The 13,998-nt window shown below is 43.1% G+C and overlaps 1 protein-coding gene across 5 annotated transcripts in view; it reads right to left on the minus strand.

Annotated features, from left to right (window-relative positions):
* DIP2B (disco interacting protein 2 homolog B) overlaps positions 1 to 13,998 on the minus strand; it is a 70,249-nt gene that overhangs the window by 7,578 nt on the left and 48,673 nt on the right. For all 5 annotated transcript variants that reach the window (XM_075737896.1, XM_075737895.1, XM_075737899.1 and 2 more), the window contains 20 exons: positions 13,818 to 13,927; positions 12,961 to 13,063; positions 11,870 to 11,934; positions 11,504 to 11,597; positions 10,849 to 10,968; positions 9,916 to 10,030; positions 9,138 to 9,277; positions 8,782 to 8,918; positions 8,408 to 8,488; positions 7,800 to 7,927; positions 6,924 to 7,038; positions 5,737 to 5,938; positions 5,210 to 5,319; positions 4,989 to 5,069; positions 4,311 to 4,434; positions 3,455 to 3,576; positions 2,723 to 2,834; positions 2,140 to 2,249; positions 1,364 to 1,494; positions 614 to 782 (listed from right to left, as the gene is read on the minus strand). In XM_075737896.1, the coding sequence (XP_075594011.1) occupies positions 614 to 782; positions 1,364 to 1,494; positions 2,140 to 2,249; positions 2,723 to 2,834; positions 3,455 to 3,576; positions 4,311 to 4,434; positions 4,989 to 5,069; positions 5,210 to 5,319; positions 5,737 to 5,938; positions 6,924 to 7,038; positions 7,800 to 7,927; positions 8,408 to 8,488; positions 8,782 to 8,918; positions 9,138 to 9,277; positions 9,916 to 10,030; positions 10,849 to 10,968; positions 11,504 to 11,597; positions 11,870 to 11,934; positions 12,961 to 13,063; positions 13,818 to 13,927 (2,369 nt within the window). The remainder of the gene's footprint in view (positions 1 to 613; positions 783 to 1,363; positions 1,495 to 2,139; positions 2,250 to 2,722; positions 2,835 to 3,454; positions 3,577 to 4,310; positions 4,435 to 4,988; positions 5,070 to 5,209; positions 5,320 to 5,736; positions 5,939 to 6,923; positions 7,039 to 7,799; positions 7,928 to 8,407; positions 8,489 to 8,781; positions 8,919 to 9,137; positions 9,278 to 9,915; positions 10,031 to 10,848; positions 10,969 to 11,503; positions 11,598 to 11,869; positions 11,935 to 12,960; positions 13,064 to 13,817; positions 13,928 to 13,998) is intronic.

The following is a 13,998-nucleotide window of genomic DNA, read 5'->3' on the forward strand; positions in this document are numbered from 1 at the left end:
ACCAGAATCCGTTAGTATTTCTAGACATGGTCATGAATGCACTGAACAGCACTAGCCAGCTGTTTGAACCCGTGCGTTATTTTGTTTAACTGGTGACACAACAAAGCAGACACCTTCAGAACAAGACTGATCCTTAATCTTGTGGATGGAGTACACTATTTCAGTAAAACCCTGCAAAAAGCCACCTCAAGTGTTTTATGTAGCTATTTTTTTTCCTTCCTCTCATCTCCAAGGAGAAAACACCTCTATTTAGCAAACTGCCTAACATGTGTGCTTTACATCATGTGCTGGTCTCAGCCTTCACTGCAGACTGTTATATAAGCAATTCTTCTGCATAGCATCCTGCTGCTGGCATCCTCTTTCGGGTTTGCCCAGCAGCCTCTGACACTCACTGGCAATGTGCTACCTACCCTGCAATACGTACATCCTACTCAATTCCAATCCTTTTCATTTCCTGAGGCTGCAAACATTTTTTGTTGCTTTTGCTTTTTGAGCAATCTGTGGACTGGAGACTCGTGCAACAGGAAAACTGTTGTATTTACAATCATATCACTGTGCTTTACTATCACAGTTTCCTTAATTTATGTAACATAACATTCAGGAAATTTCTTACCTTTAACATTTCAACTTGGTTTCCAAGTCCCTTTGTGCACAGTTCCATGACCGAATAGGAACAGAAAGTGTCTCTTATTTTATACTGGCTCACAGTAGATAACCAGAGAAAAAGATTGGATTCCAGCTCCATAGGAGGAATTAAAATTGACTGGTGTCCAGAATACACGCTGTGAAGAACATTAAGGAAGAAAACATTTTTGTATAGTGTGTAGTTATCTTTAAACTAATATTTCCTGTACTTTCATGTTAAATTCCTGCTAAACTAAAAGCAGGTTGTGGGACTCTGCATCTGAGGCAAACTGATAATAGTTCCAATGCCCACCTTCTGTAGCAACATTGTTTTAAAAATACAACTTAGTGTACAAGAATAACAATTTATACACAAACGTGCACACACAGTGTCAGAGCGAAGGAAGAGAACTGGCTCAACCACACAGTTATAGAATGAAAACTCCCTTGCTGCAACATATAATCAAGGAAGAAAGGCAAGAGAAACATTCTGGAGCCAGTAATATTTGGCAGCACAAATATGCATAATCAAAATAAGGTAACATCTTGCTAATCTGCAGGAAAAGGGAACGTATTATTGTCAGTTCAAAGACAAATCCTCCCCTTACTGTAAATCAGTCATTTTGGTAACGTCAACATAATCTGTCTGTAGTTAGACCAGACAGAGACATGGACTGCTATTTCCCCTTTGTAACCAGCCAAGTGTTAATCTTTTCCCTTTTCCCCTCAGAAGCCATACCTGCAAAGGCACCAGAGCACAAAACCTAGTCCACAATAGGGGTCAAGACAAATTGCTATCTGCCGAGAGGAGTAGAGCTCACACTGCAGCTTGATTGCCCTGCACAGGCCACTCACTGCTGCGTGGGACATCTGCAACACAAGGGACAGAGAAACTGTGCTGAAGTTCAAGGACGTCAAAATAGGACTTCATCAAGACAGGCAGGTACAAATAAAGATAGGTTTGCCTTGCTAACACTTCTCCATGAACGATGTTTCTTCTTCCTTTGTCTTCCGCAGCAGAGGCAGAGCACTGCAGAACCCTCTGAGCCACAGTAAACCAGAAACAGTGAAACCAAGAGCTTAAAAGCTTTCGGCATCTCAGACTCCAAACACAGCCAATCGTTACTGACAGCCTAAGGCTTTCGTTTTTTAGTTTCTTATCCCCTTCTCTGTCCACTGCGTTCCATCTCTGCTCTTGGGGGGAGGGCAGAAGCTCATGGCTATGCCACTCATCGCTCACTGCTCTCCTAACAGACAGCTCTCCAGAGGGAGGCAGCAACAGAATTCCCGATGCCCACTGTAGAGACCTGTCTTCCTACACTGCAGAACTAATTCTTCAGCACAAAGTCACACTGCATTGTCTGCGGCGAGTCCGTAGCTTTATTGGAAGAAAAACATGGTCTTTATTTAAGTTACAAGAGCCAGCTTCGGTGGAGGGTGAGGGAAGAGGTGGTTCAGAATATCAGCCAAAGACAAGACACCAAAACTCCCGTCTCTCAAACCATTTTGCCGTACCTTTACTCCTGTAAGCATGCCTGTTGTGGAAACACTAAAATCTAGATATGCTAACATTTCAGGCGTAGGTGGCTTGTAGATCTGAGACAGCCGCTTCCTGGGCAAGTCATCTGTACAACAAAAGGAACAAACATGGTTAATTTTTGATTACTGAACTGGTATTTGAATGGAAAATGCAACTTTCAGAAAGCCCGAGATGGACAATAAAAGCTTTCCATTAATTCTCTTTCCAAAAGAGACAGACTAGCGTATGACAAGACTCCAGCCACAGTTCCCACATAGAAAATTACATATTCTCAGGAAAAGGGAGAAGAGAGCAACTTGTTCTTGTCTTAAGGAGATTAACAGCTGTCTGCAACATGGCTTTTCAGTAAAATTACTTTCCCCACATAGCTCAACAAATGCAGAAGAGATGTCAGTAAACAAGGTCAGACCTAGCTTCTATCTTGGATTGTTTTTCTAAATATCCAAACAAATTCTTAAGAGCCATCAGTTAGCATATGAAATGGGGGACAGTCCCTTTGGAAGTCAATGGCAACGCCTAGACAGAATTTCAAGACATCTTTTAGCTCAGGGACCACACCTGTGTCAATGATGGTTGGCCAGGTTTTCACATCTACCGCAGCAGCCGCCTCCCTGGATTTCAGTAGTCTCATTAAGGTCTGGGTTGTGAGAATACAGGCAGCTTTGCTGACCTAAAAAGATAAACACTTACTAAAAGACAGACAGACAAAAGCATTTCCCAGTGGCACTGTCATTGCAAGATGTGATGTTCAGAGTGTATTTTTCCATCTGTAGCCAGCCTCCCCTAGCAAACTGGCATTGATTTCTTTGGCTTTTGCAACACCGATCTCTACTCTTCCTTCACTAAAACCCCAAACACAGACTAAAATGCAAATAACCACATCAGGACCTTTAGAGCAGGAGAGAATATCACACAGTCCACATCTAGCTTTCTCTCTGTGGTTATAATGAGGCGGCGTCCTCTCCTGGTTACTGGGCTGGGAAAGTAACTAACAGCAGGATCCGCACTTGCCCAGCAGTAAGGAGCGTCAATGTGGAATCTGAAGTGCTAACTTCATGTTAGTATCTCTCAGAAGCCGCCTGTTTCATAGCAATTTGTCTATTAATAAGGGGAGGTGGTTCTCTTGCATTTTATGAATGAAAGCACTGTCTTTCAGTTGTAAGACGTGCTTCAATCACCGCTGTCATGTAAACAGCGTGGGAGTCAGGACAGCCATGTTAACCGCTCGGGTGTGAGAGGCCGAAGCAGGAGCGCTCCAGCCATGCTCTCAGCTACAGCCCCGTTACTCACTTCCACGATCATTCGCACAGTGGGCAGAGTAGCAGTGAGGCTCTGAGCATGAGGTGGTCTCACGGTCACGGGGATGCAGCCAGCATACAAACAGCCATAGAACGCGGTGATTAGCTCAATGCCTGCAAGGACACGATAGGCTGTAGTGTAGGACACTGGTGGATGGACACCCTGGTGACACCGGCCTTTCCCCCGAGGACTTTTTCTCCAAGCATCGGTTACAATTTCCATTAGAAGAAGGTACAGACGCTAGTCTCCTCCACAATACAGATGTGCAAGGTAAGCAGTCCAAACACCGAAGGCAGCACAACAAGAAAGCTAAGAAAGCTTGGGATAGGGGACTGGGAAAGTGGAGAAGACTGACTGCACAGAAAACCATACCCCTCTTAAGGTAAAAGAATGTCCCAAGTGTCAAATGACTGAAAAGTCAGTCAGGACAAAAAGAACTGTCTGGCAGGGCAAGAAGCACACACACCAGAGAGCACCTCACACTAGCAGCGAGCGTCTTACACGCGCCAAGTGATTACAGTAGGCAGACCGCACTTCTGCTTGAGAAAAGGCACCCAATGACCTCGGACGAAGTACCTGTTTTCTGCACAGCTAAAGGTGACAGCACCAGTCTCTACCAGAAGCCACCTGCCATTTCTCCTAGCAAACTACGTGCTTTCCCCGGATGAAAAGCTGCCAAGTGGCAACGTGACTTCGGGCAGCAAGATCTGAGTAGGCCAGGAGCTGAGGAGTCTCTGGTAAGGTGACCAGTGCAATTCTCCTATGTTTCCAGATCTCAATGAGATTTCAAAGACCGATCATGCTGCGTTTCCACAGTGGGATGCAGTCATTATTAAAACTTGCTTACCAGGAGGATAAAGAAGCACCACATTGTCTCCTGCATTGAGATGTCCTTTGTCAAACAGAACTGATGCAATTCTCTCAGCTTTTTTGTGCAACTGAAGGCAGGTGGCTGTGCATACAGTGGTTCCCTTGAAAGGAGACAAAAATGCTCTAAAACAGGGCCTGACATAACACATGGCAGTAAAATGGCCACTGGAAAAAAAACCACCAAAACCCAAACTTGCTTGCTAGCATGAGTCTATAGCTACTAGTTAGCTATACCTATAGGCTGCTGGCATTCAATGAGCCAATTATCTACTACAATATCAAAAAGATAGAGATGGAGTTAGATCTGCTCTAGAGAATTCTACCTTCCAGGGAGTCAGTTCAGGTCTTCTTGCACCAGAACCTTGCCAGAATATACTCAACAGGGATACACCATTAAATGATACAGGAACCAGTGGGACCTACAAATATGCTCAGTTTTAAAATGAAGCATTGAACCATGACAGTCATTTAGATGAAGTGACCTACAGGTTCAAAGGTTCAAATTTTAAATTACAAATCCATGGGCAAAATCCGATATAGAAACTAAATAGAGGACACTGGAATGGGCAAAAGATTTTAAACCCAGTCTCAAACTTGTGCTGAATAACATGCTCTGGACCTTAAAAAAACCCCAACAACTCAGCACTGACTGTACCTTGGCATTTAATAAAAGGAAGAGTGGGTGGTCGGGATTTGATTGAGCTCTCCACTGTAACACCTCTGTCAGGAACTGGTGCTGAAACAGAGAGGCAGTAATTAAATACTAGTGCTTCTACTTCAGAGGCAGTACTTAAGTCCACTTCACATTGCTGCTCTGTATTCAGCTGTGGGGTAAATTCTTTTCCCATTCTCTGGCTGTAACAAATACTGATTTACCTTTTTAACTAAATCATTGTCTTCTATTTGACCAAGATCTCTTCCAGAAGCTTGAGCAATACGCTTCCCAGCAACCAGGTTCCCCACCATCACAGAGGCAGGGCCAACGCCTGTTGATAAAGAACAGCCACATGAAAACTAGACTTTTAATGCAAATAGAGAGTAGCTGGCCTAGAACAGCAATCTGCAGGAGAGCAAAGGGACAAAGATTCTCTGGACGATCCCACTGCTCCTGGGCATGGATGCAAGAAGAGAGCTAATGAAACCTCACTGATAGAGTTCAGAGGGCATTGCTAGTCTCCTAGTCATCAGTGGAGAGAATCCCCATGAGTTCAAAAGGTAGGAATCAAAATTCCTGACACACACACACACACACACACACAGAGGCCTCAAACACGCCCCGGCTGCGGGCCAACCTCTGGTCCCCAGCAAGCAGGACACTCGGTGTCGGAGGCACCACACAGCTTCCTAGGACTGAGATTGTGAACTTCAGTTTACTAACATTAAGCAAAAGGGGTTCATGTTACCTGGCTGTTTCTGCCTGGGTTTTGGCAAGTTCGTCACACACGTGTGTGGGCACATGAGGATGTTGCACGGATGCAGAGAGCCCTCCAGAAAGTGCTGTTTAGTTTGAGAGATATGGATCCCTCCCAACGGAGTTTTTGGCAATGTATTGGCTGGCACAAGAGCAAGGCAATACACACCCACTTGGTGAATGCTGTCAATTGCCTAGAGAAAGGAAAGATGGTCACTTGAATTCTCGGTACTACTGGAGACAGTCTGCTGTTACCGGCCGCGCTGACATACTGCAAGACAAATCCCTGCATTTATAAGGTACTGGAGGAGCAAGTCAGTCACTATCATTCCCTTTCACCTCTGTAACATCAGCGAGTCCTATGGAAAGAGTTCAGTGCTTGTTAGCATCCCTGCCTTTATAGTCCATTTCATATACAAGAAATCCTTTTTTTAAATCTTTCATGACCAAAATCCCAAAATATACGCAGCTGCCTGATGAATCATATGATTTTCATCTTAGGATTTTATCCATCTGTCTCCTCTGAACCACTACACTCTGTTCCTTTCTGTCCGCCTCAGCATTCAGGCATCTAATACATTATTCAGACCACCAGGTACTTCCCTGATTTTTCTCCCCAGTTTGCATACTTCACAACCTGAAACATCATTCCCAAGAATGACATACATGCAATGCAGGCAGCTCTCAAAGTAAGTATTTGCTTTTCATTCTGCATCCTTAGGACTGCACTCATTCAGCTGTTTTAACCTTTCTCTGCTTACTGTCTCCCTGCTGAAAATGCACCTCCAAAGATAAGGGTGCCTTTAAAGCATAACTTTGAGCACCAGCATGATCCAAGACTAAAAGTAGAACTCCTAAGCTTGAGCACTATATATCTGCTTTACAGTGCTGAGGCAACTATGTTTCTCTACACAGTCATCTTGCTAGCATAACGCTGACCACTTCGTCAGAGCCTATGCTATTCTGTGTTGCAGCCACTTTCCCAGGACCTTCAGGACGTAACAGAACAGCTTGTACGCAGCAGATGTACCCAGCTTGTGACCCTGTAAAAATACCCCGTGCCAAGAGGGATCATGAGCCTGTGCTCTTTCCATCTGAGGCATGCTGATGGCCTCTGATCCGCCCACACACTGAAAAATGGCACAAACTCACCTCATCCACCTATGTAAGCGGGCTTACCTGCAGCACTCGACTCATCCACTGAAAACTGTCCTCCTCAGATGCGTCCGGCCTCTGCTCTGCAACCACCACAATCCTCTCGTCATAGAAGACGGACACAGAGAACACAGCAATCCTAAGGAAAAGGTGAGAGCCATGTTAGCACAAATTCCAGTTTTACTCCTTGGGAATAGGAAGCCAAGGAAACAGACTAAAGACAGAACTTGTAAAAAATCCCCATGGGGCAAAGAGAGAAAAAAAAAATTAGACAATTAAAACTGAATCGAAAAGGAAAGGCTTTGTGAAGTAAGAGATTAATTCCACCTTCCAATGACATTTCTACATGGTCCCCTGTCCTCTCAACCCGCTACCACATTTCTGTTCCAACCTGTGGCAAATCACCGATGCGATAGCAGGTGATTTTAAGCTCCCTACATCATGTAGACGCTTTTAAAGCTTTTAAGTCTTAGAGACATGAGCTCCAACCTTGCCTGAGGATCTAGAAAATTATATCCACAACTGCTAAATAAAATTAAGTATCTTTGGCCATTAATGAAACTCTTCCTTGCTGCAGAGCATCAGCCAGCAGCTAGCTACTACAGGGACTTAAAAGTAAATTCTACAGAGACAGAGAATTAAATTCTCCACCTGGCTGATTTATCTTGTTACTTGATTCCTTCCCCTGAAGCACACAGACTTGATGAAAAGCCAGACAGGATAGTGGGGAAAACAGACCTGTGTGGGGCAGGATCAGGCCAACTACTGGCTAAACCAAAACTGTACCTGAGCTACCCAAACAACCAGTTACTGAAGAGAAACTGAAGATCATACTAAAGATCCTGCTTCACTATCTTACATGCAGAAGCTTATGGGGAGGGCCAAGGTTTATTTGCTAACCTTCCTCTGTAAACTGTTTTTATTGACTCTACTGCCAGCCCAGTCGCTACAATGTCATCGGCATTATGTCTACGTCCACTAACTGTCAGCAATCCATCCATTTTTCCAACCACGAACACCAAACTGCCCTGAAAGATAAAAAGGTATCTGTGAGTAACTTACAGAATGCAGATAATCAAATGTCTTTGATTTGCATATTTCATAACTATGGCTAGATCAATGGAATTTGTATAAAGCATGTTTTCTTTCTCTTTGGATTACATCATTTATGACTAAACTAGGAGAGGCATTCTAGCCACTCAGCGACACAAGACACTCCAGCACACATAGCAGAACTGCCATACAAAAAGCTTCTTACACTTGGTTTTAGAAGAATTAGCAATCTAAAAATGTAACAAGCAATACAGTAAGGCACTGTAATGTACTGACAATGTGCTGGAAAAGTAAGAGTTCCTACTGTCTCAGGCAAATCCATTAACTCTCAAGTGTCTTACCCACAGCAAACTGTCCTTACACGTACTTCTGCACCCAAGTGCTTTTGAATATTGAAGGCTATTAGCATGAACAAAGGAATAAAGCAATGTAAGCTCAAAAACTGCATTACGTACGGGTCCAACAAACCCCAGCAAGCCAGAACGGACAAATGGCACATCGCCCACTGGAGAGCCAGCCGAGTTCACCGGGATAACCTGCAACAGAAGGGAGCACATGGGAGGCAAAGTGGATTTGCCCGAGGATAGAAAAACATTCCCTACATCAAGAATTGCACTACATGTGAGTGAAGGGATGAGGAGAAGGGGAAGAAATCCTTGGTACAGTCACCATTTTAGCACTGCATGAGACCTTTATGAAAGGGCAACGCCGAATGTTAACTGTAACGAGTTTTTCAGTGTATCTTTTTAAAAAGCAACCAAGAGATTATACAAAGCTATCAGTTTTACACAGGAAATGGGGAAAGAAAGATGCATTCTACTATACATACCTCAAACGTATTCTTTGTCACCCCTGTCAGCCCATAATACATCATTCCTCCTGCTCTGGAGCTGACACAGATTTCACCAATCTCATCTGTTTTACAGAGCTGAGGTGGTCCATCAGGTTTCACTATACACATCATTCCTAGGACAAATCACACATTGGTAAAATAGTCCCCGAGATTTGCCTTACATAAGAACTGACACATTTAACCGTGACAGATATGACAACATAGTATGGGTTCTGCCTAAACTCCCCCAATGCTGAGGCTGAATATGGGACAACACATTGACCAGTTCTTTTTCTAAAACATACCAGACCATTCGCAAAAAAGTCTTTTAGGGGACTCCTGCCTATTTTTACCTCCTGGCATCACATGGCCAACATCCTGGACAGTAAGAGCAGAGTTTTTATCTTCAGTGTTGACACGGATCACACCAAAACTCAGCCCGTTCATGGACAGGATGGCTCTTCCAGGCAAAGGTGCCCCAGGGACCCCAGGCCTTTGAAGGACACAAAATCAATACACTAAATCAGGCACACAGGCTATTATTAGACTTGGATGAAGATATCGCAGTGACAGAAATATGCATATTTCAGTGTCTCTTCTTTGCATAACATATCTAAAACTGTGAGATGGCAGTATAGATTGCCTCCCAGAAGAGCCACACTGATCAGTAAGAAACCGTATTCCTGGGCAAGCGCAACTCTTCTTCCAGCGTTTTAGCGTAGCCCGTGTCAAATGCCACCTCCCAGGCCAGACAGTTACAGCGCTAGTTATTACAGAAGGCAGGAACGGACAGACACAAACTATGAGAATGACTGTCCAAACTGATAGCAAAGTTAATCTCAGATTCAAGAATACCACACTAGCTGTGCAAATCAAAAGTAGGAAAAAGCAGTGCACAGTTCTTACAGGCACTGTTGAGCTGTCACACATCTTAAAGGAAAAAAAAAAAAAGCACTCATATCTTAGGAGAAATGTTTCACAACTTAGCGACTCAAATACCTGAGCACACACAGTAAATGTCAGTGGAGTTTATTACATGCTTAAGTCAACTATGACCAACCGCTGTGTGAACAAACCTCAGCCGGGATCACTTAATCTAGCAAACAGACTGCAATGCAGTACGCCCATTACCTCCGTATTGCAATAGTCATCGCTTCTGGGGATGTGGCACATGGACAAATTGCCTCTGGTTTGAGCCCATGGCTCTGAAACAAGCTCAGGAAGGCATCACATGAGGAAACGGACCCTGGAAAGAAAGAAAATATGCCACTATGACTTTACATCATTTGATTTAAACAACTGTCTGTAAAATAACCTAGAAATAAGTGCGCTGTATTTGCAGAGTATATACACTGCATCAGTTCTGAGAACTCCACATAGCGTCTTCCAAGATACCAGCCACAAAGCAGCTTGAGTGCCTACTGAAGGCACTAGAACAGGCGTATTCTCTTAAACAAGTCTGCTTTTCTCCTCCAGTTTGCTTCAGAGTTGTTACATGCTCAGGGTATAACAACAGGCTTAAAATACTTTCCAAACCTCCAACAGTTAGTGGAGTTCCAAACCTCCAACATATGTAGGCTCTGTTTCCATGCAGCATGCAAGATCAAAACAGGCCTAACGGTATTCCAAGTATCCTTTCCAGTTGGTGCCATCTAGACAAACATTCTTTAAGCCTTTTCACTAACAGCAGATTCCTTGAAGATTTTTCTGGGGATTTTTTCACCTTCAAAGTTCCTCTTAAAAGCCTTTACCTTATCCCCTGTGAGCAATTTAAAACCAATCTCACTGTGTCTACCAGAATTCTGTTTTACACACACGAGCTCCCCATTCAACTCTCCTGTTTCTTACTTTGTGGTATCTTTCACAACTCATACTCAAAAGATGAAAGTACAGAAAACCCCTCCGCCTGGTGCTCAAGTACCACAATCCACAGCTCTGTGCTAACTGACAGCTGCCCTGACTGAAACCTTCTCGTAAGTATCTGCAAAAGGAGTTAAGCTTGAGCCTGTGAGACAACTAGCTGAGAAACCTCTCTCGTGAAAACAGCAGGATGTGCATACTCACAAGGATTTGCACCATCAGTTACAATCAGCATCCGTAGAGAACTCAAACTGACGTCTCTTTGGTCTCGATGGGCCATCATGGCCCAGTGCAAGTCTCGACACTTGACTAAAGCAACTTTTGCTGCAAATCGACACAAAAAACCCCCATGTAAGGACACATAAAAGCTTTCCACAAGTCATTTTCATATAAGTACACACTCTAACACTCCCAAATGAGAAAATTCTCACTAAAGCAAGCAAGCCTTAATAATTGAACCTGCAGTAACAGCAAATCCCAACATGCAATAGTATCTGCTGCGGCACACAGGCCGTTTGCCCACCACCTGAGCCAGGGTCTGTCACTATTGCAGCCCCTCCTCCAAAGTGCATAAATCACAATCACCATCTGAACATCCTCGGTGAGGACTGAGGATCAACAGATCTTGCTGTGCTCAACTAATTTCTTGGTCTCATAAAAGGCACTCTGAGGTCCCCATCCCGTTCGCTGACGTTCACATGGCATTAGGACGTGGTGCATATTTAGAAATAAGAGTTTTGGCTCTTGGGATTTGTCATGGAAGAGCAAGACAACAGGCTCTAAAGCATTTCAGATTTTAATGCCCCTAACTCATTTATCCTGAGAACTTCAAGTAAAGTTGTGGAACAAACACAGTTACCTTTGTGGGCGTGAACTCTCTGCACCCATGAGAGCGGACAGGTTTTCATCACAGAATAGGGCACACTGATAGTATGCAGTTTGTTCATTACATTCTGAAAAGCAGAAAAAGACTTTCAGAAAAGGGCTCACAAAACCTATTATGAATGAGAAACAGGAGTCAGCCTCACTCCCTATCAACCTCTACCCCATCATGAATTCACATAAGTTTACTGAAGATGCTTCTACACTTCCTCCAGAGAACTGCAGCTGTAGCAGGAAGATAAATGGTTGACTTAACAGGTAATGGTCCTCAACCATCTCCTCAAATGCTGCAATTATAAAGAGTTATGAAATGCTTCAGAAAGTTCTTACAGGCTCAACTCACCGTTAGAATGCCATGCCACAACCCTGCATCCTTCTTAAAATCCAGAACATTCACTATCGTTTCACCTGGGAAAAGAAAGTTGTGGTTTTGAAGTGAAATGTGCCAGGACAGCTGTGACCATTATTTATGCTAAAATCTGCACAAGTCTGAATCTGTCATTTGAATCTGTCAGATCTGCTCCAAGACATACACATGTAGCAAGTACAGAGCCTTGTTTGTCTGATTATACGTTTTACTAGTCAGAGTTCCTTGTTATGCAAAATAACACAACTGAACATCAACTTGAGAGAAGGAACACATCCCAGAAAGTTGCAAGAAAATTACATTCCAGCCTGTAAAGTGCATCAGTAAAACAGAAAGGGTCTTAATCTCATTATGTATGAGCAGTAGCAGGGGAAGAGAGTAGAGAACATCACTGACTCCCAGAAGCAATGGAAATTAAAGCGATGGCTTCCAAAAGGCACTCTGCATTTTAAAGTACTATGACATACAGCTCTAAAAATGAGGTTTCACTCATGGATATATAAATTAGCTTGATTTACAAGGTAGACCAGACTAAAACCACATCCTATAGCAGAACTCTCTGTGGTTCCACCAGCAATTTCCAATCTCCATTTCTGGGTTAGTCAAAGCGCCTCATGCGACTAGTACAGAACCGGGAAGAGGCACTTTGATACTTACACACGCTATCAAGCACAAAAGTGTGGAAAGACATTTTAATGGGTGATCAGTACAGCAAGAGGGGGACTCAAGCTCATTGGAAAATGTTCCATTTTTGATTCATTTGCTCCCGTTTTGATTCATCAGAACAGACTTGTTAACTTTCTAGACATGATGCAAATACCACTTTTTAGTCCTCTTCACTACAGCAGTGAAAATGATGTAGTTTTGAAGGGAAAAAGATTATAGATGGTCTTCACTGTTAGGGGGGGGAATTAGTCTGCACTTTTTTTCTTTTACCTTTTTTTTTTTAAAGTAGATACTATTGTGTATTAGTTACTCATAGACAGCTGTTAAAAATATGAGAGGCAACCACTTCAAGTAACATTGCTGCATCTTCATTCCTTTGATGTTTCTGTGACATCACTTACCTTCAGAATAGTTGCAGGCCTGAGACAAGGCTTGACAGTGAGACAGCATGGCAATCCGCGACACTGTAACGCCCATAACGCTGCCCTCTTTGCTTGTCTTGTACTACAGAAGAGGGGGGGAAAAAAAAAAAAAGGTCAGTGCACGACTCTGGACCCCACATACGAAGGAAAATAAATCAGAATGCATATTAAATACGAGATTTGTTTCTCTATAGCTGCTGAGATATACTCAAAAAAAGTACCTGCCTGTAGAAAGGTATCAGCAAGGTTCACTACTGAGAAGACAGTTATTCAGGTAGCAAACACGTTCAGCTAACTCCAGAGAAATGAGATAAAGACGGCAATTGAATGTGTCTGCATTTATTTCACTATTACTACTTCTCACAACATCTCTTCCTGCTCCTGTAAATAAACTGAAAAGCCAATTTGTAATTTTAGAGTAGCCAAATTACTGTTACTGCTTAAACCACTGTAATTCCTGGAAGTTGCCTTACTGAGGCATACAAACAAAAATAAGCTTTGCTAGGAAGAACAGAGAATTCAGAATGCTTTTGGCTTAAGTAGTTGCAGAAATCTGAGTTATCAAGTACACTATCTCAGAGAGCTCAGTTGTCTCAATTGCTAGCTTTCTGGAACAGAACAGTGTTCTCCAATCCATTTTGGGCAGCGCTCAAGGCCACTAAGGTATTCAAAAACTAAAATAAGCTTCACAGCAGGTTGTGCACAGTGAAAGACTTATTTCAGTGGCTAGAAACTGGGAAGTTTAAGGTAGTGAGGTGAAAGTATTATCTCTCTGGTGATTAGAACATTAAATTCAGCTCACGGAAACTACTTTGTATTCCCCATTCACTACTTACCTCAATATATGCTGGCTCAGTTCCTGCAGCTGAGATGTTGGGCTGCCAGTCCTTAGGAGATTTGGAGAGATATTTTGAATCTGTCACAACCCATTTGAGTCTGGGCCAACCTAGAGCCAAAATTAAGTGGTACATTAACATCCATTTATTTATTGAGGGATTTATATTCTGCAAGAATACA

The sequence above is a fragment of the Balearica regulorum genome, chromosome 29 (genome assembly GCF_011004875.1).
Source record: "Balearica regulorum gibbericeps isolate bBalReg1 chromosome 29, bBalReg1.pri, whole genome shotgun sequence".
Classification (NCBI taxonomy): Eukaryota; Metazoa; Chordata; class Aves; order Gruiformes; family Gruidae; genus Balearica; species Balearica regulorum.